Source organism: Musca domestica, unplaced genomic scaffold, assembly GCF_030504385.1.
Source record: "Musca domestica strain aabys unplaced genomic scaffold, Musca_domestica.polishedcontigs.V.1.1 77, whole genome shotgun sequence".
Classification (NCBI taxonomy): Eukaryota; Metazoa; Arthropoda; class Insecta; order Diptera; family Muscidae; genus Musca; species Musca domestica.
In genome coordinates, this window is record NW_026712400.1 from 2,039,163 (window position 1) to 2,065,767 (window position 26,605).

Consider the following 26,605-nt stretch of genomic DNA (forward strand, 5'->3'; position numbering starts at 1 on the left):
TAGGGAAGGGACGAAATGGCTTGGAATGCATTTCTGCGTACGTCCCTATTTAAGGACTATATGAGTTTGTAACTTTCCTGCAGATTTTTTTCCCGATATTTACATGGATACTTTAACTTATGCCTTAAGGAAAACGCGGATATACTGTACTTGTGTTTAGGTACTTCCTAATTGCAAATTTTCGTAGGCGTCTTCTAGATCCAAATTTTTCTCTAGTACCTACCTCCCCAAGCATTCGTGCATACGAATTTGATTATTTCCAAAGACTAGTTTATGAGCACTATTAAGACTTGCGGATCTAGAAGATTTCTTTTATACTCTTAGATTACACACATCTAGATTGTGATGGCTTTAAAGATTGTGACATATTTCAGCTGGAAAAGGAATTTTGTGGTATAGAACAACACTCCGTAGCTCTTATATGGATCTAGTACCTCCTACAACTCTTCCGTGGATATCAGACATTTCTTTTAATTGTCTTCCATAGATAGAAGATTGTCAATAGGAGTTCTTTTAATGGTGGATCTGCAATGAGTATTCTATAAGTAGAGTGCCCTCTATCCTCCTTTAAAAGTAGAACCCTTCTGTAGGTCGTTTTCGTCCATACAAATTGCCCAGATTCCATTGGATAAGCGTCCACAGGTAGAAAAGTTTATACACGTATTTTAAGTTTCAAGTTCATCTTCTTCTGGATATCCTTAAATAGAAAACCATCTACAGTTCTCCGTTCGGTAGCTTGCCTGTAGACAATCTTCTAAAGGGCTGCTCTTCAATCTTAGCTACCATTACAAAAACAACAATGACTTTAATGTGTAAAAACAAATACATAAATCCCAATGAAATCGAAATTCTCATTCTGACTTGTCAATAGACAAACGTCGGACCGTGAAAACGAATTCGAATTCCACTCAATTTGATGAAGTACGAAAAGCAAACATTGCTTGTGCTGTCTGTCCATGTAGTACATGAAGTAGGTATGTTTATTTAGATTCTTGTCAGACTGGGTGTAGACGACGTTCATTGACTCTGTACAGTTCAAGCAGTTAATTGTCTAAATGGTTTATTATTATTTGGCCATTGTGTGTGTGTGCGTGTGTATGGGGAAGAAGGAAGGGATTAGAAGAAAAAAAAAACTGGAAAGATATAAAAACAGAAAATTTTGGAAAGCGATTTCGGTACGATTTTGATGGGAACTTCATTAGATGAAGACAACAGTTTCCACAGAAGCAGATCTTGAGTTACAAACTCATTACAGTGAAATAATTTGTGATGATCGTGAGATTCTAGAAATAAATTGTATTTAGCCCATATTTTAGGTCAAATATTGATTTTTCATTCATTTTCAGTTACAAATTTAGTTTAAAGTGTATATATACATTTGAATAATTTTACACAAATTTATGCAGGATTGTGACATTAACCTTGCTATGGAATAGCAAGACTTTGATTTTGACATGACAGGAATTTCATTTGTTTAGAGTTGTTGATTTCTCTGCCTTTGCGTATTCATAACAAATTGTCCATTATATTATTTAAAAAGTCATGTTGAAACGATGACTGCTTTTAGTGCTAAGTTAGAGTTGTCTGAATACTCATGTCAATTTCTATCAAGTTTGTTAAGTGACATTGTCAAAGTCAAATAAAAACTTCTTTGTCCGGAAAAATGGCAAACCTAGCCGTTCGTCTACACCTTGGTGTAGTATCAAAGGAATTTCATTTTCCATTCGAAGATGTTTGTGAATTTGACCATAGAACTGTTAACTTGACAGCAATGTTTAATATTTCTTTAGAAATTCCTTAGAATGTCATTTCCATTCTTGATAAATTCTGGATCAGTTTGAGTTGTGGCAATGTGTGTCGCATTAGTAAAGGCAGCAGAAAAGTAGGTATTGCTACTGTCAACCTGATGTACACTGGTGGCCAAAACTAAAGCAACTGAAATTACAAGGAGAATGAATGCCCTGTAACTTGTTTAAAAATTAAGAAAATGAGAAAGTTTTTCTTGTTTTAAATTAGGTACTTTATTCACTTTTTAAAAACCTAAAACATAAAATCAAAATTCATGTTTATATAAAAAATAATGTTTGGTAAAGTCAATTAACCCGATTTTGGCTTGGACAAAACAAAAGCAACTCTGTTGTACATTCATATAACCGCTGCAATTTCAGTTGTTTTTACTGTAATATTTATCGCTTTTTGCTTCCTTCGACAATTTCGCTTGTCATAAATCCTTTTTGAGAAGTTTTTTGCAACGGTATGTGTTTTTCAGTTCGTTTTTTAAGTACTGCCCAAAAAAATTTAAAAAATAGCTAAAAGAAAATACAGTACCTGAATAAAACAGCAAATTATCAGTGACTATCAAAACAACATATTACAGAAAATCATTTCCAAGAAATATTTCATAAATATTTATGTGACTTCATAATTATTTCTGTATACTAAGTCGGTTTTTTGAAACTGGATCAGTAGTAACAGTCTATAACGGATGAAGGCCGTGAAAAACTTCAGCCCGTACTGATCCACAAATTGTGAGAGAAATAAAAAACAACTATTTAAGAGTTCAACTGGATTGGTGAGAGAGCAATCATTGGATATAAGCTCGAGATCAGTGCATAGACGAGTAGTGGCAGCTGGTCTGCATGCCCGTAAGACATCAAAAAACCATTTATATCTGAAAAAATCAAAAAGGCTTTCGGAAACGATAATATTAAGTGGAATCAAGCTCAATGGAAAAAACATTATTTCTGGGATGAGTCTACGTTTAATGTTAAAGGCTCAGACGTGAAAAATTTTACGGTGAGAAGGCCAAAAAATGAAGGACTCAAGCCGCAGTGTTGCAAAGGTACAGTGAAGCATGAGGGAGGGTCAAAAATGGCGTGGCGCTGTTTTTCTTTCTATGGACTTGGGCCTATCCATAAAATAAAGGAAGTTGTGGATCGGTTTGTTTACAAAGATGTGTTGGACATCACGTTGTTCCCTTACGCTGAGTAAAATATTCGGCTGATTTGAGTGTTTCAGCATGACAATGATCCCAAACTTGTATCAAAACTTGTCAAATATTGGTTGCGGGAGTCAAAAATTCATGTTTTGTTATGGCCGGCACAATCACCTGACCTAAACTCCTTAGAAAACCTTTGGAGTATCGTAGATAGGAAGATCAAGCGAGATTCGGAAATAAATAAGCACAACATTTTCTAAAGAATTCGGGGTGCCTGGGAAAGCACACCCAAGGATCAAATTGAGCGTGTTATAGATTCAATGCCTCGTAGGTGTGCAGCTGCTATCAAAAATAATGGTTATGCTATCGACAACTAGCCAAAATTTAATTATTTTAAAATAAAAAATCAAAAGTTGCGTTAGTTTTGACCAAGCAAAAATTGGGTCATTTTAGTTTTCCACATATTATTTTTCGTTCAAAATTATTTTTGTATTTTTATGTTTAGTTTCTTAAAAGTGAATTAAACCCCTCATTTAAAACTGGAAAAATAATTACGATTTGTTTATTTTTGTAAAAGTTACAGGACATTTATTGTCTTTGCGATTTAAGTTGCTTTAGTTTTGGCCACCAGTGTATATAGCTGTAGTATGCTATAAGGCATATACTACTGTTGTGCATGTTTTCCACTGCTGGTGCAATCTCGCAGTATTCTATTTGTCAATATTTGACTGATATTTTTTTCTAATCAAGGATCTATCGAATGCCTCGCCATTTTTCTCAAAATTATAAGTTTTAAGAGAATAAATAAAATTAAGCAAACAAAAATTAGGAAAGTTTGAGAATTTCCTATAACTTCTATTTTTATACCCTATTTTATTTTTATACGCAATATTTTTTGAATGAAATTTTCACACATCTCCCGCAGAATTTTGTCCTGATATGTATATTAATTTCGACCAAATATGAAAAATTAATAAAGGACAAAAGGAAATCTTTAATTTTAACTTATATTTACATATACTACACTAAATTTCATTTTTCTACCCCACGCCTTAAAAAGCGGGATACATTAACTTGGTCATTCCGTTTGTAACATCCTTAAGAATTCGTCGTAGACGCCATAAATTATACATACTCATGATCAGCATAAAATTCGTAGTCGATTTAACGATATCTGTCTGTCTCTCTGTCTGTTCAAATCGCAATACAGACCACATTTTTTGACGTAGAACTTTAGGATTTGGCAGAACAATTTGTATTGTGTCTAGGATGGTTGTTATTACAAATGAGATATATCTGTCCACGTTTGGGTACAGCCGCCATATAACGGTAACTCCCGATATTTTGATGATTTTTGCAACATTTTTCCACAGATTTGTCAAAAATTGGTATTTGTGGGTCATATGGGTTCTAGATTCGGTGGCGAAACATTGGGGAGTTACCCTTGTATGCGGGCTATACCAAAGGTGGGCCTATACATACAATGTTTCACCACAAGAGCAAGAACCCATTATGTCCTACAAATACCGATTTTTAGACTTAGCTTAGTCCGATTTAGCTGAGTCCAAGGCCTGCGGCCAAATTTTTTGCCTGCCCAAGGCTTTAATACACCCTCCAGAATATTTTCGCGATAATATTCGGCATTTATTCTGATGCCACTGTCGATTAATACGAGCGGATAGCGGCCATCAACATGGCCGCCGCTTAAGTTCTGGTGGCCAACCGAAAGTGCACATTTTCAGCTGACCTATTTAACAAGTTTGTTTACAAACTGCTGGACAACGAATATTTTCTCATAGGAGAAAACCAAATTTGGCAGTTCACCACTTTCGACCAAGCGAAACAACTCTTTAGCTCTTTTGAGTCTATTTTCTTTCTGTTGCGGTGTAAGTTCTTGCACTTTTTGGAATTTCGATGGTTTTACCCCGAGCTAATTTTTCAATATTTGCCGAATGGAATATTCTGAAATGTTCAGCTCATGAGCCATTTATCGGGCGCTGCGACGCTGGTCTCGATCAAGTCTCTTTTTTAGTTTACGAACCATTTCTGCTGATTTTGCTGTTTTCTTCCGTTCACTTCCTTGATGTTAGGCTACGCTACCAATATCGCGGTAACGAACGATGGTACGAGACACACAAGATTTACTCACATTTATATGCTGGAGTGCTCTAACGATAGCCACTTGTAGGTTTTCAGCCAAGTGAATAATATATATATATATATATATATATATATATATATATATATATATATATATATATATATATATATATATATATATATATATATATATATATATATATATACATATTTTAACACCTGTCGGACGATAAATACCTGCACTCCATCAGTGACTCTCTTTCCGTTTGTCCCATAAAAAGTATTACATTTTTCGTAAATTTTAGTACACTTCGTACATGTTTAGTACGAATTTCCATTAACCCAGCATTTTCACAAGCCAACGAACCATGACTGTCATTTCACTACTCTTATTTATAAAGATTTATACACGCATTTCAGTGATGGTAAAAACAAAACACCAACTCATTTTGTTCAGCACCCCCTAATAACTACGTATCTATTTAATTTTTTCCCTGTCTCTCTCTCTCTCTCCAAACTTATAAATTTCTAAAAATTATGGCGCAAAAAATCTTCCATTTGCTGGTTTTAAAAGAAAGAAAGAAAAGCCATAAAATGCTAAGCGGCCGCGAGTACTCTACAAAACTGATAATTGTAACAATTGGAAATTGGCTTATCTCTGATAATGATGAACGAGAAATGATGGCGGTTGCCCCTATAACGGCATGGCCTTATTGTTAAAATTACTCTCAGCCCTTATTTCCGCACCTTCTTTTTTCTATCGCCTTTAATTAAATGACATGCCATAAATTTATGTTGCTCGGTTTGGTTTGGCTTTATTTTCCTCTTCTCTGCTTGTTTGACAATTTTTGTGTATGTTTCTTCTATTTTATTTATTCTGTATTTGTCGTCTTTTCTCTGTTTTTCAGCTTCCATTTATCTTCTTACATTCTCGTCCATCCCCTATTTGTCTCTCCACTGTTTTCTACTATAATTCCAACCTCATCAACCCCCTGTAATTTATTTTACAATTGTTTTGTTTTCATTCTTGCAATTCGCCATGTTTTCTTTTGATTGCCAATTCACGTTGCTCTTTCATCCCTTAATGTTATGGGGATGGGGGTTTTATTTTTACTGTTTGTTTTCTGGTCCATTGCTGAGGAGAGTAATGTGGATGAAAACACAAGCAAATCTCTAATCTCTTGTACAAATTTTATCTCGCATGCAAATTGTTCTCCGTGTTTGATTCATATTTTTCTTTGGGCTCTCGCAAAGAGAAGAGAACCAACCAAATGTGCGTTGCATCTCTGTGGCAGCGAAGATGCCAGTCTCCACACTGTTCGTGTGTCGGCCATACAGATAATACATCTGTTCTCGTTCGTTCGTTTGCTTGCTCTCTCCCTTGCCGAATGAGGAACAGCCACACAGCAGCCATTCATCCATGTGTTTATGAATTCTACTATGCTGCTGTTGTTGTTTCTGTTATAGTTGTAATTTTTGTTTTCGTTTTCATTCTCATTTCATACGAAAATAAAGTTATTTTTAGTTAGTTGTTGTTGTTGCTACATCTGCTGCCGCTGTTTTGTTGTTCATCTTTGTTGTTCCACATGAGCTGCACATGTTTTCAAGTGGCGAGGTAGGTAGGTTTTTTTTGTATTTCTCTCTCTCATACTGGGCCCCCCTCTCTTTAACCCCCTTATCTACGTATGTGTTGGTTAGCCTGTCATTGTTGGTCTTCTTGTGGATGCAATGCACGTCTCCATTGTTGCCACCACTTCACCCAGCTACATATTTACACATCAACATCCACATGTACTTAGCAGTGCCCCTCTTCTTTCTTTGTTCCCACAATGATTAGTTGAGCAGCCATTGAATTTGATTGCAATTCCTCCATTCGTATTTGTGTATTTCTCCTGCATCTTTATTTCTTGTTTATGTCGCATTCTTAGTTGTCTGTTTATTATTAAAAATTTCCTTTTCTTTGTTGTTGTAATAATAGGTGTTGTTCTCGCTGCTGCGACTGTTTTTCTATAGACAAACTCTGAACATGTGATTTATTCTTTTTACTAAAATACTCGAAATGATGCACTAGGAGCGAAATTTGCACACCGAAGAAACAGAAAAAGGGAAATCGAAAAAGAATTGTAAAACAGACAAACGCAAATTATTACCATGTGGCAGACAGAAGCGTGGCAAGGGGTAAGCTTGAAATTGTGCATTGCTGAAGACAGAGCGAGAGAGAGAGACTAAAGGTCAAAACTTCACAAAATAGGTGAAAAAAAAAACAGAAGGTCAAATTAGACAATCGTAAATGTAATGTAGATGTGTCGTAACCATGACAGAAACGAATTTGCGATTTCTATAAGTCATGGAAATAAAATCAAGTTTAATTCAATAAATATTCTTCGCAGTCAAACTGAGAATTGGATAATAGGACCATCTAGACTTATTTTTCTTGGTCAAATCTAAACTAGTGTTCTTTGCATTTAAAGGTATCTTTGGGAGATTTAAAAATGAAACGAGTTGAAATAATTAGTGGAAACATTTTTATTTGAGGGTTACATCTTAAGACTCAATTGGATACTCAATTCGAGTGTTATCGTGCTCATCCAGACGGACAGCATTTGAAAGCTTTAATTTTGCATACATGTTTATTCTGTCAGTAGGCAGGTAGAGTTCTTTAACGGACCACGTGAGTTCACGTTTTCGTATGGAACCCATATAACGTACCAACTGATTTTAGATATTTTCTCTTGACATTTTTTAAACTTGATTGTCTGAAGTTTAGCACTTGTAGTTGGATATGGATATGAATCAGCGTTGTGGCAATTCTACCTTCTGGTATTAAATATTTTGATCTCTTAGTTCCTACTCTGATATATATAGAACATAGCTTTGATGATGTAACAGTAAAAACTTCATTTAGTATTTTTAAGGCTCTAATCAGGTTTCGAACTCGGAGATGAACAGTCTCGGTCCACCCGTTCTGGTATCTCCCCCCACAAAGGTTTAAAATGTTTCGCAGAACAAGAAAGGATCGGCATTCTGCAAATCCCAAAATTCTTCTCAGTATTAGGTCATGAACGAAAATTGACTATATCGGACCATTCCATCAAGAGCATCCCCCACAAAGGGTCAATATAATTATAACTCTTATAAAATGTGAAAAAGAGTCCGATTTTCTTCAAATTTCGCACATCTCAGTATTTTTATCAAAAAAAAGGTATAGTGTGGAGATGGGATATCTAGGTACACTTCATAATTTTTAATAATCGTCTCTCTAATAAAATGTGAAATTAGTGCCCCAGGTTCTTCAAATTTGACACATCTCAATTCTTTTACCAACGCTACATTTGGTATCAAGAACAGATGGAACGGACCAATTCTTCCAGCACCTCCCCCAAAATGGATAAAAATTTTTAATAACCATGACGCTCATAAAAGGCGATTTAGGCATCCGTTTCTTCTTAAACGTAGCACATCCTAATATTTCAACCAACACAAGATCTAGTATGGATATGGGATACATCCGCCTACTCACATTTTGAATAATTATAACTCAAATTTTACATATCTCAATAATTCTAGCGACGCATGGTGAGGCTTGAAGATGATAGGACCTCCCCTTCTGCTACCTTCCCCACACAGGGACAAAATTTTGAATAATTAAATCTATCAGAAAATGCGAAATTAGAACCCAATTCTCTTCAAATTTCACACTTCCAAATATGTTTATTAACAAAATATATGGGATATATCGGGGTACACCTTTGTGTATCTACCCCACAAAGTTGTCAAACTTTTGAATAATTATATCTCCCATTTGGTGTTCTACTTGCAAAAATATTCGTTTCAGGTCCACTAGTCCCCATATAACGGTACCTCCCGATTTTCGATATTTTGTAGGTTTCTGCCACAATTTTCAAACAAATTAGAATAAACTTGACATTTGGGGTTCTCGGTAGCATGGTTCTCTCCCTGCATAAAAAAATGATTCAGATCCACCAGTTGGTATAGCCCTAGATGGTAAAAGTACCTCCCGATTTTCGGTAATTTAAAGGTTTCTGCCACATTTGCCAACCAAATCAGCTGAAAATTGACATGTGGATTGGGTAAAATCATCAAAATACAGAATATAAAGAAGTACCATTATATGGGGGCTATACCAAAACGTGGACCTGCACAGACAATTTTCTATAATAGGCTATAGTATCCATTGTGAACTTCAAATACCAAATTTCAAACAATACCGGTGAATAATGTCACCAACATCATCAAAATACCGAATATCGGGAGGATATGGGGGCTTTAAGAAAACGTGGGTCTGCACAGACAATTCTCTTTCTTAGACTGTAGTGTCCATTACGAACTTCAACTACCAAATTTGAAACAATTCCGGTGAATAATTTCGCCAACATCATCAAAATACCGAATATCGGGAGGTATCGTTATATGGGGGCTATACGAAGGCGTGGACCTGTACAGACAATTTTCTGTCTAAGGCTGTAAAGTTTATTACGAACTTCAAATACCAAATTTTAGACAATTCCGGTGAATAATGTCGCCAAAATCATCAAAATACCGAATATAGGGAGGTATCGTTATATGGGGGCTATACGAAGGCGTGGACCTACACAGACAATTTTCAGTGTAAGGCTGTAGTATGCATTACGAACTTCAAATACCAAATTTGAAACAATTCCGGTGAATAATGTCGCTTAAATCACCAAAATACCGAGAAACGGGAGGTACCGTTATATGAGGGCTATACGAAGGTGTGCACCTGCACAGACAATTTTCTGTCATGGGCTGTAGCACTCATTATGAGCTTCAAATACCAAATTTCAAACAATTCCTGTGAATAATGTCGCTAAAATCATCAAAATACAGAAAAACGGGAGGTACCGTTATATGAGGACTATACGAAGACGTGGACCTGCTACTATGGTGGGGGGTATAAAAAAGTCACATGTTGACTGTCAAATGTACAGTGCAGTGCAAAAACATGGATGTTGAGCTCAATTCATTCTATGAATTGAAATAAATATATACTTAAAAATACTACTCTTTTATTGCAGATTTTAGACCACAAAGTATTATAACAATCAATAATTGTTTATATATATATAAAAAAAGACAATATATATATTTTTTGCTGTGTAAAAGAAACAAATTGTGTGCCAAAAAAGAGAAAAAAAACAACAACTTTAATTTATAATTAAAGCAACTAGCAACACGTATAAGTATAAAGATAACAACTCTATGTCTTCTATTAATATAATAAAATAATAAACCTAAGTACCAAAAAAAACCAACATCAACAACAACAACAAGAATCCATTATTATATACAGCACAATATTTGGAAAAATATTGTGTTCTGTTTTACACCAGAACAGAGCGTCGAGCGAAAGCCAGTCAGTTGGGATTTTTTTTACACATTCATCTTTTAGCCGTTTATTAACGTAAAGCCGTCAAACTGTGGGGCTCAGGGGCATTTTTTCTTCCTCCCCAAGGAATGTATTATCCGGTAAGTACAAAAAAAAGATTACTATTTTCAGTCTATAAAATATGTGGCTTGTACTGCAAATATTGACAGACCATTTATTTTTTAAAGGTAAAGAAAAAAAATTTTGCCAAAAAAAATAAATTAAAAAAAATTAAAACTTTAAATTTAAAATAATTATAAATATACAGGATGAGATGAAAAAACTGAAACCAACTTCAGACTGCTATCATTTCTAAGCCACTCGTCCGTCAGCTGTTATTCCAGTGAAAATATAATTACAAGCGTACATAAGCATTTTGGTGAGCATTTTCCAGAAAAAAAGTTATTCGTGATGGAATTCAAGCGTGATAGTGTGATTTCTTTATATTTGGCTGAAGAACCACAAGTGGCTATCGTTAGAGCACTCCAGCATATAAAAGTGAATAAATCTTTTGTGTCTCGTACCATCGTTCGTTACCGTGATACTGGTAGCGTAGCCCGACATCAAGGAAGTGGACGGAAGAAAACAGCAACATCAGCAGAAATGGTTCGAAAAGTAAAGTAGCGACTTGATCGAAACCCTCGTCACAGTGGCCGAAAAATGGCTTGTGAGCTGAACATATCGGAATATTCCATTCGGCAAATATTGAAAAATGAGCTCGGGGTAAAGCCATTGATATTCCAAAAAGTGCAAGAACTTTCACCGCAACAGAAAGAAAATAGACTCCAAAGAGCTAAAGAGTTGCTTCACTTGACCGAAAGTGGTGAACTGCCGAATTTGGTTTTTTCCGATGAGAAAACTTTCGTTGTCCAGCAGTTTGTAAACAAACAAAATGATCGTGTTTACATGCCAAAGAGGTCAGCTGGAAATGTAAAACTTCGGCTGGCCACCAGAACTCAAGCGCCGGCAATGGTGATGGTCTGGGCCGCCGATGGTTGCTCTCCGCTCGTATTAATCTACCGTGGAATCAGAATAAATGCCGAATATTATCGCGAAAATATTGTGGAGCGTATATTAAAGTCTTGGGCGTGCAAACATTTTGGCCGCAGACCTTGGACATTCCAACAGGACTCAGCACCATCGCACTCAGAACGGGTCACCCAAGAATGGTTACAAAATGAGGCTCCTCGCTTCATTTTCAGCGCACAATGGCCACAAAAATCTCCAGGATACCAATCCGTTGGACTATTGTGTCTGGAGTATTTTGGAAAAACCAAGGTTGGCACTCAAAAATACCCAAGTGTCGATCACCTCAAGCAAGCGTTTCGCCGGGAAGTGGGCAAAAGTGCCGCAGAGCAACATTCAGGCAGCGTGTGACGGTTTCATTGGCCGTTTGAAGGCCATAATTTGTGCCAAAGGTGAACAACGCGAACAAATCTAAAGTTATTCTAAAATTTGATGCTATTTCCGACATTTTTTGCTTCCATTCAATAAACAAAAGTTTGTATCTGGTGTTCTATTTCTCAGTTATGTAAGAGCAAATTATTTTGCTTCTTATATTGTTTGTTTTTTTGCTTTTCCGAAACAGGTGCTGTATAACTTATATTAACCATATTTACCATCTCAAATCGTTTTCAAAGACCCAGATTACAAATATAATCTTTTAACCTCAAAAACAAACACAAGAAAGTGTACTCAAAAGGATGTCAGGATCAAACCTCACCCTAAGTGTTGCATAAATAGACATTAAGCCAAGTGTGTACACACATACAGGTTTAATGCTCTCACCTTTTGCGTAACGCGTGCCTGACGATTTTCTTTCGAGAAGGCGAGATAGGAAAACAAAACCCACTTCAAAGATATCTCAACTGACTACCTGTCTTGCCACTGAACAATCTGACCTTTCCTTTGTTAATTCAGTTATTTCTTCCAATTTGTTTTTGTCACTTCTACCTTTTTGTCTGTCCAAATGTTTGCTTTTGTGGCGTTTGCTTTTGTGTTCAAATACCGCAGACACACACACACACACACACTTATTTCTTTGATGTCATACTTGTATGTTAAGTGAATGTTATGCCAACACTAAAAATGTTTGTTTTTCACACTTTCCACCATCTTTAACTGACTTAATAAAAGAAGGGCGTTAACAGACATTGTTTTGCTTTGATATCTGTAGCCCCAAACCCACCTATCAGCAACAAGAATGATAGTAAAGTTTGTTGTGATAAGATTTATAGTTTATCGTTATTTGTATTGTTATTGCAGAACTTTGGGAATATTACCCAGCAAACATTTTTGAGAACCCCTAGCCAAATTACCCTTAAACAAGGTGATGTAAACAACATTTTTAACATCGGTTAATTACACTGTGCAACACATAAAATAATTACAGGGAAAATCCAGCAGATTACAAAAGTAGAGCTAAACAAGTTAAAAAAGCAGTAAGTTCGGCCGGGCCGAAATTTCAATACTCTCCACCATTTGAAACGAATTTGGAAATTTTCAAAAAATAATATCCTTAAAAAATTCTGTTTAAATTTTAAAAATACCGAATATAGCCGTTATACTGGGGTCTATGCGACGTGAACCTACATAGGCATTGTTTGTCATAAGCCATTACCATATTCAAATTCAAAAACTTGAAATAAACGGTGAATATTGTAGCTAAATCAAAATATCGTATATAGGGAGGTACCGTTATATCGGAGCTGTGCGAAGACCTGGACCAGCATAGACAATTTTCTGTCATAAGCTGTAGCATCCATTACGAACTTCAAATACGAAATCTCAAACAATTTTGGTTAAAAGACCGAATGTAGGGAGGTACTGATATATGGGACCTATACGAAGACCTGGACCTGCATAGACAATTTTCTGTCTTAGGCTGTAGTATCCAATACGAACTTCAATTACCAAATTTTAAACAATTTTAAATAAATCTTACCTGAGGATTTAACCCATACTTTGTGTGAGATTCACCCTATCATCATTTTTAAAATATGACGTCAAAGACAAAACTATTCTTCATCAAATTCACCGTGGTACATCGTAATATTATTGTCAAACTTAGATCGAGTTCGGAGATGGGAAATATCAGTCCACTGCCTCCAGTACCCCCCATTCCCCACAAAAGGTCAAGATTTTCAAAGAACATAATTTTCCTCATAGAACAAGATAGGATCATTCAATTTTTTAAAACTTTGCAAATCCGATGTCATGTTCGAAAATGGGCAAGATTAATCTTCTCTATCAAGTACCTCCACCACAAAGGGTTACAATTTTGAATAATTATAACTCTTATCAAATGTTATGTAAGTGTCCGATAGTCTTCAAATTTGGCACATCCCAATATTTCTACCAACACAAGGTCTGGTGTAAAAATCGGACCACTCCTTCTGGTACCCCCATAAATGGTCAAAATTTTGAATAAATATATAGCTAATAAAACGTGAAATAAGTATTCGATTGTCGTGAAGTATCAGACATCACAATATTTTAATCAACACAAGATTTGGTGTGAAGATAGTAGACATCGGCCCCTTCTTCAGGTGAGACCTCCCCCACAAAGGGCCAAAATTTTGATTAATTATAACTCTCATAAAACGCGAAATAGGTATCCAATTGTCATCTAATTTCACAAATCCCATAATTTTCAACACAACATCTAGCGTGAATATGGTAAACATAAACATACCTCACCTACAAAGGTTCAAAATTTTGAATAATTATATCTCTAATGCAAAGTAAGCATCCGATTCATTTTAAACTGCACACATTACTTCTACTACTACTTCCTATTCTTTCAGGTACCTCCTCAAGGGTAAAATAATAATATTTCTATAAGCCATAGATATAATGTAAATATGGTATATGTCGGTCCACTCCTTGGATGGTAGATTAAGTTCGTCATTCCGTTTGTAACTTATCGTAATAATAATCTTAGACCCAACAAAGTATATTTATTCTTGATCTGCGTAAAATTCTAAAACGGCTTAGCCCTGTCCGGCCGTCCGTCTGTTGTAAACACGCTACAGTCAAAACGAATTAAGATAGGAAGGTAAAATATTACACAGATCTGTCTTCTGCCTGCAGCCAGGTCAAGTTCAAAGATGGGTTCTATCGGTCCACGATATCGTATAGCCCCCATATAACGGTACCGCCTGATGTTCGGTATTTTTATGATTTTAACCACATTTTTCAATGGAATTGTCTGAAATTCAACACAAGGAGTTCTTCGTGACTTCTTTACCACCTAAGAAAGAATTGTCTAGATATCCTATAGCCCCCATACAATGATGCCCATCGCTAATCGGTATTTTGATGTTTTTAGTCAATGGCATAATCTAAAATTTTAAACAAGGAGTTCTCTGTGAGCTCTTTACCCCCTGAAAGAGAATTTTCTATATAGCTCCACGATATCGTGTAGCCCCTATACAATGGTCCTCCCCCCTCCCCTCGATATTCTGCATTTTAATGATTTTAGCATATTTTTTGAAGGGAATAGTCTCAAAATCCACACAAGAAGTTCCCTCTGAGTATTTTATCCCCTAGAAGAGAAGTGTCTACATAGGTCTACGTTTTAATGTAGCACCCATATAACGCTACCCCGAGATATTCGATATTACCATGTTTTTTACAACATAATGTTTCAAATTTAGTATTTGAAGTTCGTAATGAATACTGCAGCCTAAGACAGAAAATTGTCTGTGCAGGTCCACGTCTTCGTATAGCCCCCACATATAACGGTATCTCCCGATATTCCGTATTTCCATGATTTTCACGACATTATTCACTGAAATTGCGTCAAATTTCGTATTTGAAGTTCGCAAGGGGTATTACAAGAACCTATGACGGAAAATTGTATATGAAGATTTTGGTATAGGCCCCATACAACGGTACCTCCATATACTCGGTATTTTGATAATATTAGCGGTATTAATCGCTGGATTTGTTTCAAATTTCGTATTTAAAGTTCGGAATCGTTACAACAGCCTATGACAGAAAAAAAAAACAGTAGAGAAATTCCTAAAGTAGGGCGAGACCGACTTTGTGATACTCTACACAACTTTGACAATTTAGTAGAACTCCACATAACAATTAAAAGTTTTAATGAGAGAATTCAATCATACACGCTATGTATCTATATATATTTGTATCATTAAAATTCGGACTTGTATATATATATATGGGAGCTATAGCTATATCTGAACCGATCTTCAACAAAATTGGCATACTACCTTCTAGACTCAATTCGGTCGTATGTGCCAAATTCCATCCCATATGGGCAAATATTAGACGTTTGGTGCACAATAAAGGGTAAATCGGACGAAGTTATATATGGGAGCTATATTCAAATCTGAACCGATCTCGATAAAATTTAGCAAAGGTATTTCTAAGGTGCATTCGATATATTTCCTTTAATATTGTTGTTACAGAGTGCATATTACGGCTGCGGCGGACAAAAATAACAAATCGGATGAACAATATATATGGGAGCTATAGCTCCCATCTGAACCGATTTCGATCGAATTTGGCATACTGATTTTCAGGTCTAATTTGGTTGTATGTGCAAAATTCCATACTATTGGGGCTGATATTACACGTTTGGTGCACAATAAAAGGCAAATCGGACGAAGATATATATGGGAGCTATATCTAAATTTTTACCGATTATCTCCAATTTCAATAGGGTTCGTCCTTGGGCCAAACAAATGTTGTTTGGAAAATTACATCTCAATCGGATAATAAATGCGACCTGCATTTTGTTCACAACAATACATGGACAGACGGACGGACATGCATAAATCGACTCAGAATGTGATTCTATGCAGATCATCAAAAGGAACTATGGGTCAATCTCGTTTCGTTTTACATGTTACAAACAAATGCACAAAGACATAATACCCTGAGCACCTTGTGGTGTAGGGTATAAACATTATTTATCCAGCACCACGTCTATGTATAGCTTCCAAGTTCCTTGCGAATGGTGGAGGTTCTGCCCGTCCGAAATTAGCTGTTCTTTTACTTGTTTGTTTTATCATTATTAGTAGTTTTTGTTTTAATACATCGGTCCATTATCTCAAAAAAGGGAAGAAAGTAGTCGATTAGTCCAAATCTGGAACATCGCAATAATTACATCACACTTATGACCTAAGTCTGAAATGTAAAATATTGGCCTACTCCTTCGGTACCATCTCAATAAATTTATTCTATCATCCGACATAAGCTAAGTGTATATATCTCTCGACAAAACCCACTGATACTTTCTAACTTGTTTTCTTATATATATTTAGTCTCAGACTTTTCAGAGATTTTAAATTTTATGATCCATCGGGAATCACTGTGCCTGATCCGTGGAGGACCAATAATAAAATCAATGTCAACACTTTCGTACAACTACTAAATGTTTGTTTATTTAAAAGCGTTTATTTGTTGTGGTTTATTCATTCATGGCTGTATTGCAATGGTTAACATGACAAACTGGTCAGTTGTGTTGTTGTGGTTGTAGTTTCTACTGGAAATAGGTTTGCAGGGAAGTTGTTTACAAAAAAAAATGTGTTGAGTTTTATTGTCGTTTATATTTGCAGCTACTTTTTTCTCTCTAGGGCACAAAAAAAATTTTATTTTTATGTCATGCTTCCCTACGATCCATCCATCATTGGGTTTGTTGACCAACAAGACAAACTACAACTGTCCCGGAGTGTGTAAACATTTGTACTCCAAACTTGTCCTACTATTATAATGCAAAAATTAGGACACTTGAAATTTACACTTGAAATCCTTTGTCGTTTATCCAGCATTGGTTTTACAGCAATTTTTTTTTTATTTATAACCAATTTTATTTTATTTTAACTCAAGTTCACCTTGTCTTGAAGCAAGAAAAATTACTTCCCTCGCACACTTAATTGGTAATTGGTAATTATAAATTACATTTGTGTAATATAAATGTCAACGGTCGCCGTAATTACGAAATAACATTTATAAATTTCCATATCTGTTAAAACTTGTTCCACAAAAATTAAAAAAAAATTCAATTTTTTGATGATGCCAAAATTTCATTAATTAAACTTCCCACCTTCCCTTGAAATCTGGTTACTTTGAAGGTAATTTATTTAATAAATGTTATTTAATTACATAAATGCTTGATTTAAAAATAAAATAAAATAAATGTTAAAATAATAAAAGGCGATTCCCATTGTTCTCCATCAAAAATTTTATTTATTCATGTAGCAGTGGCCATTTGCGACAAACTCTCACACAAATGAATGAATGGATGCCGGTTGTCTTTGAAATTCACTTGTTTTGCGGTTAATTCCATTATTATAACCACAATGAGATGCAATCGTTTGTCCGCGTGTGTGTTTTCTGGTGTATTTTGTTTAATTCATAAATAATTAATAATTTTTAAATAATGTTTAGTATTTTTTTTCTTTTTATGAAAAACAATGGGTGATTTTTTTTGAAAATTTTATTTTTAATTATTTTTAATATTTTTTTTTGAACATTAAAATGTGTGATGAAAGGGAAAATGATGGCCCACGTCGACCTCATGCATATTTGTCAGTTTTGCCCGTATGTGCCTTGCTTGAGGCTTATTTAGATAACCTTGCGATATAAACTTTCACAACAACGATACACCTGTCTTCTATATTTAACCATACTCTCATAATCTGCTGGATTTTTTTGCAATTTTCGAAAAAGATAGAAATGGAAAAAAACTTAAAATCATGCCTACCAATATATAATTTAAGAAGTTCAATGGAATCAGTCGATATTGCTGACATCTGCATACACTCGGCCTTGCGTTAAGATTATTCAAACTGTTGACCCTTTATGTGGGAAGTTCCGAGGAAGTGGACCAATATAGTCCATTTCGTATCTTGTCTAAGATGAAAAAAAAAAAAAACTGCAACCTACCTCAGACTGCTGTCATTTCCAAGCCACTCGTCCGACAGCTGTTAAAATTACACCAGTGACAAATCATTATACTGTTTACAAGCATACAAAAGCATTTTGGTGAGAATTTTCCAGAAAAAAAATTATTCGTGATGCATATCAAGCGTGATAGTGTGATTTCTTTTTATTTGGCTGGAAAACCACAAGTGGCTATCGTTATAGCACTCCAGCATTTAAATGTGAATAAATCGTTTGTGTCTCGTACCATCGCTCGTTATCGTGGTACTGGCAGCGTAGCCAGACGTCAAGAAATGGTTCGAAAAGTAAAGAAGCGACTTGATAGAAATCCGCGTCGCAGTGGCCGAAAAATGGCTCGTGAGCTGAACATATCGTAATATTTCATTCGGCAAATATTGAAAAATGAGCTCGGGGTAAAACCATTGAAATTCCAAAAAGTGCAAGAACTTACACCGCAACAGAAAGATAATAGACTCAAATGAGCTTTCGGCCACCTTCGATTGGCCACCAGAACTCAAGCGCCAGTCATGGTGATGGTGTGGGCCGCGATAACAGCCGATGGTCGCTCTCCGCTCGTATTAATCGACCGTGACTTCAGAATAAATGGCGAATATTATCGTAAAAATATTCTGGTGGGTGTATTAAAGCCTTGGCCACGCAAACATTTTGAACGCAGACCTTGGACATTCCAAGAGGACTCAGCACGCGTCACCCAAGAATGATTACAAAATGAGGTTCCTCATTTCATTTCCAGCGCACAGTGGCCACCACCGGATACCAAACCGTTGGTCTATTGTATGTGGAGTATTTTGGAAAAACAAGGTTGGCTCTAAAAATTCTAAAGTGTCGATCACCTCATGCAAGCGCATCGACGGGAATGGACCAAAATATCGCAGAGCAACATTCGGACAGCGTGTGACGGTTTCATTGGCCGAAGACCATAATTCGTACCAAAGGTGACCAATTCGAACAAATCCAAACTTATTCTAAAATTTAATGCTATTTCAGACATTTTTTGCTTTCATTTAAAATTTAAAAAAAAAAAATGTAAAAAATTATGTCGTTTGACTTTGTTGCATTTTTTTATCTCACCCTGTATATTAGCAAACAATTTTTATACCCTCCACCATACTATGGAGGGTATATTAATTTTGTCATTCCGTTTGTAACTCCTCGAAATACTTATGTCAGACCCAACAAAGTATATATATTCTTGATCAGCGTAAAATTCTAAGACGATTTAGCAATGTCCGTCTGTCTGTCTGTGTGTCTGTCTGTCCGTCTGTCTGTCTGTCTGTCTGTCCGTCTGTCTGTTGTAATCACGCTATCTTTCGAACAAATTGAGATAGAAGGCTAAATTTTTGCAGACGTGTATATTTTGCCAGTAGGCAGGTTAATTTCGTAAATGGGCCATGTATGTCCAAGTTATCATGTAGCCCCCATATAACGGTACCCCCCTATATTCGGTATTTTGATGATTTTAGTGACATTATTTACCGGAATTGTTTCAAATTTGGTATTTGAAGTTCGTAATGGATGCTACATCCTAAGTAAAAAAATGAGCCACGTAGGTCCACGTCTTCATATAGCCCCCATATAAAGGTACCCCCTATATTCGGTATTTTGATGATTTTAGCTACATTGAAAACAGATTAAACTTCAAATTTTAATATTAACATTTAAATATTGTGATAACTTATGACAAAAGTTGCCTATGTAGGTCCATGTAGTCGTATATGTATTCGGTATTTTTAATATTTTAACAGAATTTTTAACAAATTTTATTATTATTTTTTTTTTTTTTTGGAAATTGCCAAATTTGTACCAAAAAAGTTCGGCCCGGCCGAACTTACAACTTTTTTACTTGTTTGTGTTGCTGCGGACTCTTTTTCTTTCTGATACAGTACTCGGCAAGACTCGAATCTGCTCGATTACCACTTGAAAACGAGGAAAGCTGAAGCTCTCGCGTAATCGAGCGGCAGTACACTCTATTTTTTTAAACTCTCAGGAAAACTCTTGCTCGAATTTCGAAGCTCTGATATTGAAACTTTCTTCAGAGGAGCTAATCCGCCCACAAAAATCTGGAAAATATAAAATTACGGCTGATTTGGTAGGAAATTAGGGTTAAAACATTCGAAATACCGAAAATCGTGAGTTAGCGTTGAATATTTTTGAGAGGATTTAAACTACCCACAAAGAGCCTGAATGTCCTTTAGTATAAGATTAAATATTAACATAAATAAATTCATCAAAAATTTTTTTTATCCGTTTCTTATATTAAAGGCGTGTTCGAATATTAGGTTTGCATACAGTTTATTGGTTCCTTCTCTTTTCAATTATATTGTGTAAACAATATTGTTCTTATCGTCCATTTTTATCTTAGTCGTTGTTTTTTATCTATTTTTTTGGCCTTTATCGTTGCCGTTGCTACCAACTACTATGAGGCGTTTGCTCTTATTGTGATCATTGTTAGGTTTCCCGAAAGCCAAACACAAATATATCTAGCTTATTAAATATTCTGCCATCTCCCTTTTCTTTGCCAGATTTTTTTTTTCCTCTACAGTCTTCCACTGTGTCACAAAAACAATAACAAAAAAATGTTGTCTCCTTCCATCAATGTTGATAGAAACGGCCACATGCCTAGTAAAGTAGCACTTGGCTGCTTATAATGCACATTATCTATTTCCAAACTGATGATATCACAAGCTTGAGATGCAACAAAAACATGCTACAGCAACTGCTTAAGGAACAATTAATGTAAACGGCGTGTCCATGTCAATTTTAATATGGAAATACACCCTCCCCCCCTCGTTCACTAATATAACGTTAACTAATTAACTGAATGGGAAAAACGACAAGCTATGTAAATTCTGATGGTGCCCCTTTTTTTTGTTCGGTAATGAATATTTACATTATCTGCCGTTTAAATCAATTTCTGTCGAGAGACGCTTATTGGAAATATTCAAAAAAAAAAAAAAAAAACTGTTATGTTCGAACATTGGTAATTATGAGCTACGGAGATATCTCAACTTAGATATCTTAACTCTTTGAATACATTATTTAATTTTTTAAAGATTTTTATATTAAAAAAGACATTTTACGGGGAAATTATTTATTTTTTATAATAAAACTGAGACACAAATTATTTTTGCACCAAAAAAAAAAAAAAAAAAAAAAAAAATCAAAACATCTGAAATTGTAAACACAAGTTAAAAAGTATCAGTCGGTTTTTCCGACAGATGTATAACCCACCCCTTTTTATAAGAGTTATAATTATTCGAAAATTTAAGCCTTTATGGGGCAGATACGTGATGGAGTGGGCCGATATTGTCCATGTGCAGTAATATATATATATATATATATATATATATATATATATATATATATATATATATATATATATATATATATATATATATATATATATTTAATTTCGACCTTTTGTGGGGTAGGTACAACTGAATCAAAACATCTAAAATTGTAAACACAAGTTAAAAAGTATCAGTCGGTTTTTCCGACAGATGTATAACCCACCCCTTTTTATAAGAGTTATAATTATTCGAAAATTTAAGCCTTTATGGGGCAGATACGTGATGGAGTGGGCCGATATTGTCCATGTGCAGTAATATATATATATATATATATATATATATATATATATATATATATATATATATATATATATATATATATATATATATATATATATATATATATATATATATTTAATTTCGACCTTTTGTGGGGTAGGTACAAGAAGGAGTGGAACGATATTGCCCATTTTCGAACTCGATCTAAGTTTGACGATAATATTACGACGTACCACGTTTGGACCAAATCGGATACTCCCTTCGAGAGTTATCGTGCGGACCAGCCAGACAGGCAGATGGACAGTCTAACGGGCAGACATCGCTAGATCTACTGCAAATGTCCTGAAACGGATTTGGTTCAAAGAGACCTATGCGATTGCGATGAGGCACGTTTTGTCCGTATTTAAAATTATATATATCCTCTATAGCCATATGGCTGGTGGGGTATAATAACATATGATATCCGACTTCACAAAAAATCGATACAGTCTTTTCAATTGACATGAAACAAATCTTAAATATTTTTTCCCCTTCAAAATACATTCCACCCTAATATCCATGAAATTTATGTAAAATAAATCAACCTGTTGTTGTTCTTGTTGTTGTCATCAATAATGATTATTGCTAATTATTCATACGATTTAAATCGAATGAATAGCGTTGAGTTGCAACGTAAATTTATGAAGTACTCGACACTACCAATAATGCTGTTTAATATTTTTGCATAAAATTTATTATGCCAGCACTACAGTGGTTAAGATAAACGTAAAAATTTCTCAGCGCAATAAAGAGGATGTCAATTTTAGGTCTATTGATCTTTTAATCGGTAATTTTGCATGGGTTCTATAGAAGTCGTAAAACATTATATGCTTTTCAATCAATGACCGATTGCCTTCAAATTTCAATGTCCGAATATTTTTTTCTTTGTTAGAACAAGCCTGTAAATGGAATATACGGGGACTCAACAACCTACCTCCCCTCAACACGACAAACGTTCAAATTTTCAGAACTAATCATACATACATCACATATATAACGAGTCGAATAACTGAAGTAATCGAAGCTTGAGATGTGGTTAAATTTCATTATCAGACTTCACCTAAGTCTAGTAGTGCGAGCTTGTGAAATATTAGTCCACTGTTTCTCATGCCTCTACTTAAAAAGGTTAATTTTTTTTTATGAAGATTTTATAGAAGACGTTCCACTCTTTCTTGTTCCTCCTTTCCAAAAAAGTTCAAAATGTTCTCAAAAATATCTGACCGACGGACCTAGAATCAATGCCCAGACGAAACGGCTGAAGCTAGAATGTTGAAATGCACGAGGGCCTGCCAGGTGTTGTAAATTTGTAAAGCCATGTAGTCATTTCCTCTACGATTTTAATTAAACGGCCTTAGTGTTGCTCTTCGCTTTTTTATGGAATTACTTCAACATTTTTCCATTTCATATTTTTAATTCGGTCGGTGGGCCTAACCTAAACTTCCATTAACACAAAAAAAAATAATTTTCTTCAAATGTTCGCTGGCTGTTTACCTTATTTCTTCTTTTGATCGTTTTCAAACAAAGATGACCTAGTCCATTGCTCACTTGGTATGTTGTGGTGGTGATGATAGTGCTGGTGGCCGGCCCTTCGCACACACCATGATGTTGGCCAATTTCTATTGTATTTTAATGCTGTAAGACTTTTTTCATTTTCTGTTGCGTAAAAGACGCGTTAAAAACCATAACGATTTTTGGGGTATATACCCAGCCATCTAAGCGCTTCAATGCGGCTTACATTTATTGTTACGCTGTTGTAGCTGGGCCTGTAATGTCGATTAATAATACACATTAAATATACAACACCACCAACAACAACAAATTTATGTACGGAGAAAAATTTCATGGTCTTTTTGAGAAAAGTTTAAACATTTTTGTCTTTCCATTTTGGCCTGGCTTTTTGCCAGACAATTCACAGAATCGACAATATAGAGAGGCCACAACATTTTTTTTTCTTGGTTTATGTGTTTGTGTATGTAAAACCACAAAAGTTATAAAACAAAGTTTTAAAAGCAATATTTACCTGGAAAAGATATAAAAATAAAAACAAAAAATCTAAAAGTCCTTATTCAAATGTGTGGTTTTAAGTTTTAAGAAAAAAAAAAGAGAAACTAGAATAAATTACAACAAATACTTATTTAGTTTTATGACGGCGCTTTACTTTAGTTTTAAAATTTAAAGAATTATAGAAACACTCCAGAAAAGACAAGCTTGAATCCATTAAAACTCTATAGGTAAGGGGTGTTTTTATACCCCTTTTTTTATACCCATCATACTCTGCTGTTCCGTTTGTAACTCCTCGAAACACTCATTCATTTAGTATTTAAAGTTCGTGTGACTGAAAATTGGCTATGCAGGTCCACGTCTTCGTATAGACCCATATAATGATACTTCCCAATATTCGGTATTATGATCATTTTAGCGACCAGATTTTTTTTTTTAAGTTTCGCATTTGAATATTGTAATGGCTTATGACAAAAGTTACCTATGCAGGTCCATGTCATCGTATAGACCCTAATATAACAGCTACATTCAGTATTTTTAAGATTTTAACAGAATTTTCAAACCGATTTTATTGTTTTTGACAATTGCCAAATTCGTTCAAATGGTGGAGGGTATTCAAAGATCGGACCGGCCAAACTTACAGCTTTTTTACTTGTTTTTATACCCTACACCACAAGGTGGTGAGGGTATTATGTCTTTGTGCATTTGTTTGTAACAGGCAAAAGGAAACGAGATAGTCCCATAGTTCATTTTGTTGATCTGCATAGAATCACTTTCTGAGTTGATTTATGCATGTCAGTCCGTCTGTCCGTCCGTCCGCCCGTCTGTCCATGTATTTTTGTGAACAAAATACAGGTCGCATTTATTATCCGATTGAGATGAAATTTTCCAAACAACATTTGTTTGGCCCAAGGACGAACCCTATTGAAATTGGAGATAATCGGTAAACATTTAGATATAGCTCCCATATATATCTTCGTCCGATTTGCTTTTTATTGTGCACCAAACGTGTAATATCAGCCCGAATAGTATGGAATTTTGCACATGCAACCAAATTAGGCCTAAAAATAAGCATGCCAAATTTGATGGAAATCGGTTCAGATATAGCTATAGTTCCCATATATATTGTTCATCCGATTTGTTATTTTTGTCCTCCGCAGCCGTAATATGCACTCTGTAACAACAATATTTGGGGAAATATATCAAATGCAGCTCAGAAATACCTTTGCTAAATTTTATCGAGATCGGTTCAGATTTGGATATAACTCCCATATATAACTTCGTCCGATTTACTTTTTATTGTGCACCAAACGTCTAATATTTGTCCAAATGGGATGGAATTTGGCACATACGACTGAATTGAGTCTAGAAGGTAGTATGCGAAATTTGATGAAGATCGGTTCAGATATAGCTATAGCTCCCATATATATTGTTCATCCGATTTCTTGTATTTGTTACCCACAGCCGTAATATGCACTCCGTAACAACGATATTCAGGGAAATATATCGAATACAGCTCAGAAATATCTTTGCCATATTTTATCGAGATCGGTTCAGATTTGGATTTAGCTCCCATATATATCTTTATCTGATTTAGAATTAATTTTACACCAAATGGGCAATACAAGTCCGAATTTGAAAGATACAAATGCTTCGGCGTATTTAGTCCTTTAAATTTTAAATTATAATTATAACCATAGGGTGTATGATTGAATTCTCCCATAAAAACTTTTACTTGTTATGTGGAGCTCAACTAAATTAGCAAAGTGGTGTAGGGTGTCATAAAATCGGCCCCGTCCGACTTTAGGACTTTCTTTACTGTTTGTTTTTATTTTCTCTGTCCAATAACCAGGTTGTGGGAAATTCCAAATGGGTTTGTTTTTACTCTTTGTTACTTCAAATCCCCAAAGGAGTTTTGGATTCTTCTTCCAAACTTTCATAAGGCCTTTGAATAATTTTGACCATATACAGCGCGACCCCTAAAGTATGGGGTATATATCGCAAGATATGCATAGAGCTTTGAAATTTGACAGAGGTCTTTGGATTACATCCGAAATCTTTGGTAAAGAGTATCGGTATCGGAATATCGGTCCACTTTTGGTATAGATATCTTCAAATTTTTTTTTTGTGTTTTGGCCATGTTTTCTATTTATTTTCTTCTAAATTTGGCATTATTACTTATTTTTATGTAGCAAAGTTATTTACAAAAAAAAAAAAAAAAAATGATATGGGCTCAGCTTTTTGTACAGGCCTTGAAGAAAGATACACCTGATTTTAGGTGTTGTGAGAGTCTTGGCCATATTTCTAATTGATTTGCCTGAAAATTTGGTAACTTATAGTAAAATTTGATAAGGAATATATGTTTCTTCTAAAACGATCTCTTGTTAGAGATATTTTTCATAAACTCACATAAATTACGATTACTACCCAAACATTTGTCTTTAATATTTACGAATTCGTGACTTTAAGGTAAGATTTAGACTATTGATGTTTTCAAGGACCTGTAGTAGAATTTTATGACTAATAATAATTTTTAGAACATTTTGACTTGTTACCAAGATAAACCTAATATTTTTATTAGCAATATTGCGAAGAAAGAGCGGTGACTTATCCCCT

General features: G+C 35.0%; 1 protein-coding gene across 13 annotated transcripts in view; it reads left to right on the forward strand.

Moving 5' to 3' along the window:
* The window catches only part of LOC101901314 (pneumococcal serine-rich repeat protein), a 520,206-nt gene that overhangs the window by 5,593 nt on the left and 488,008 nt on the right, over positions 1-26,605 (forward strand). For all 13 annotated transcript variants that reach the window (XM_059130596.1, XM_059130601.1, XM_059130595.1 and 10 more), the window contains exon 2: positions 10,096-10,546. In XM_059130596.1, the coding sequence (XP_058986579.1) occupies positions 10,535-10,546 (12 nt within the window). In that variant the 5' untranslated portion in view covers positions 10,096-10,534. The remainder of the gene's footprint in view (positions 1-10,095; positions 10,547-26,605) is intronic.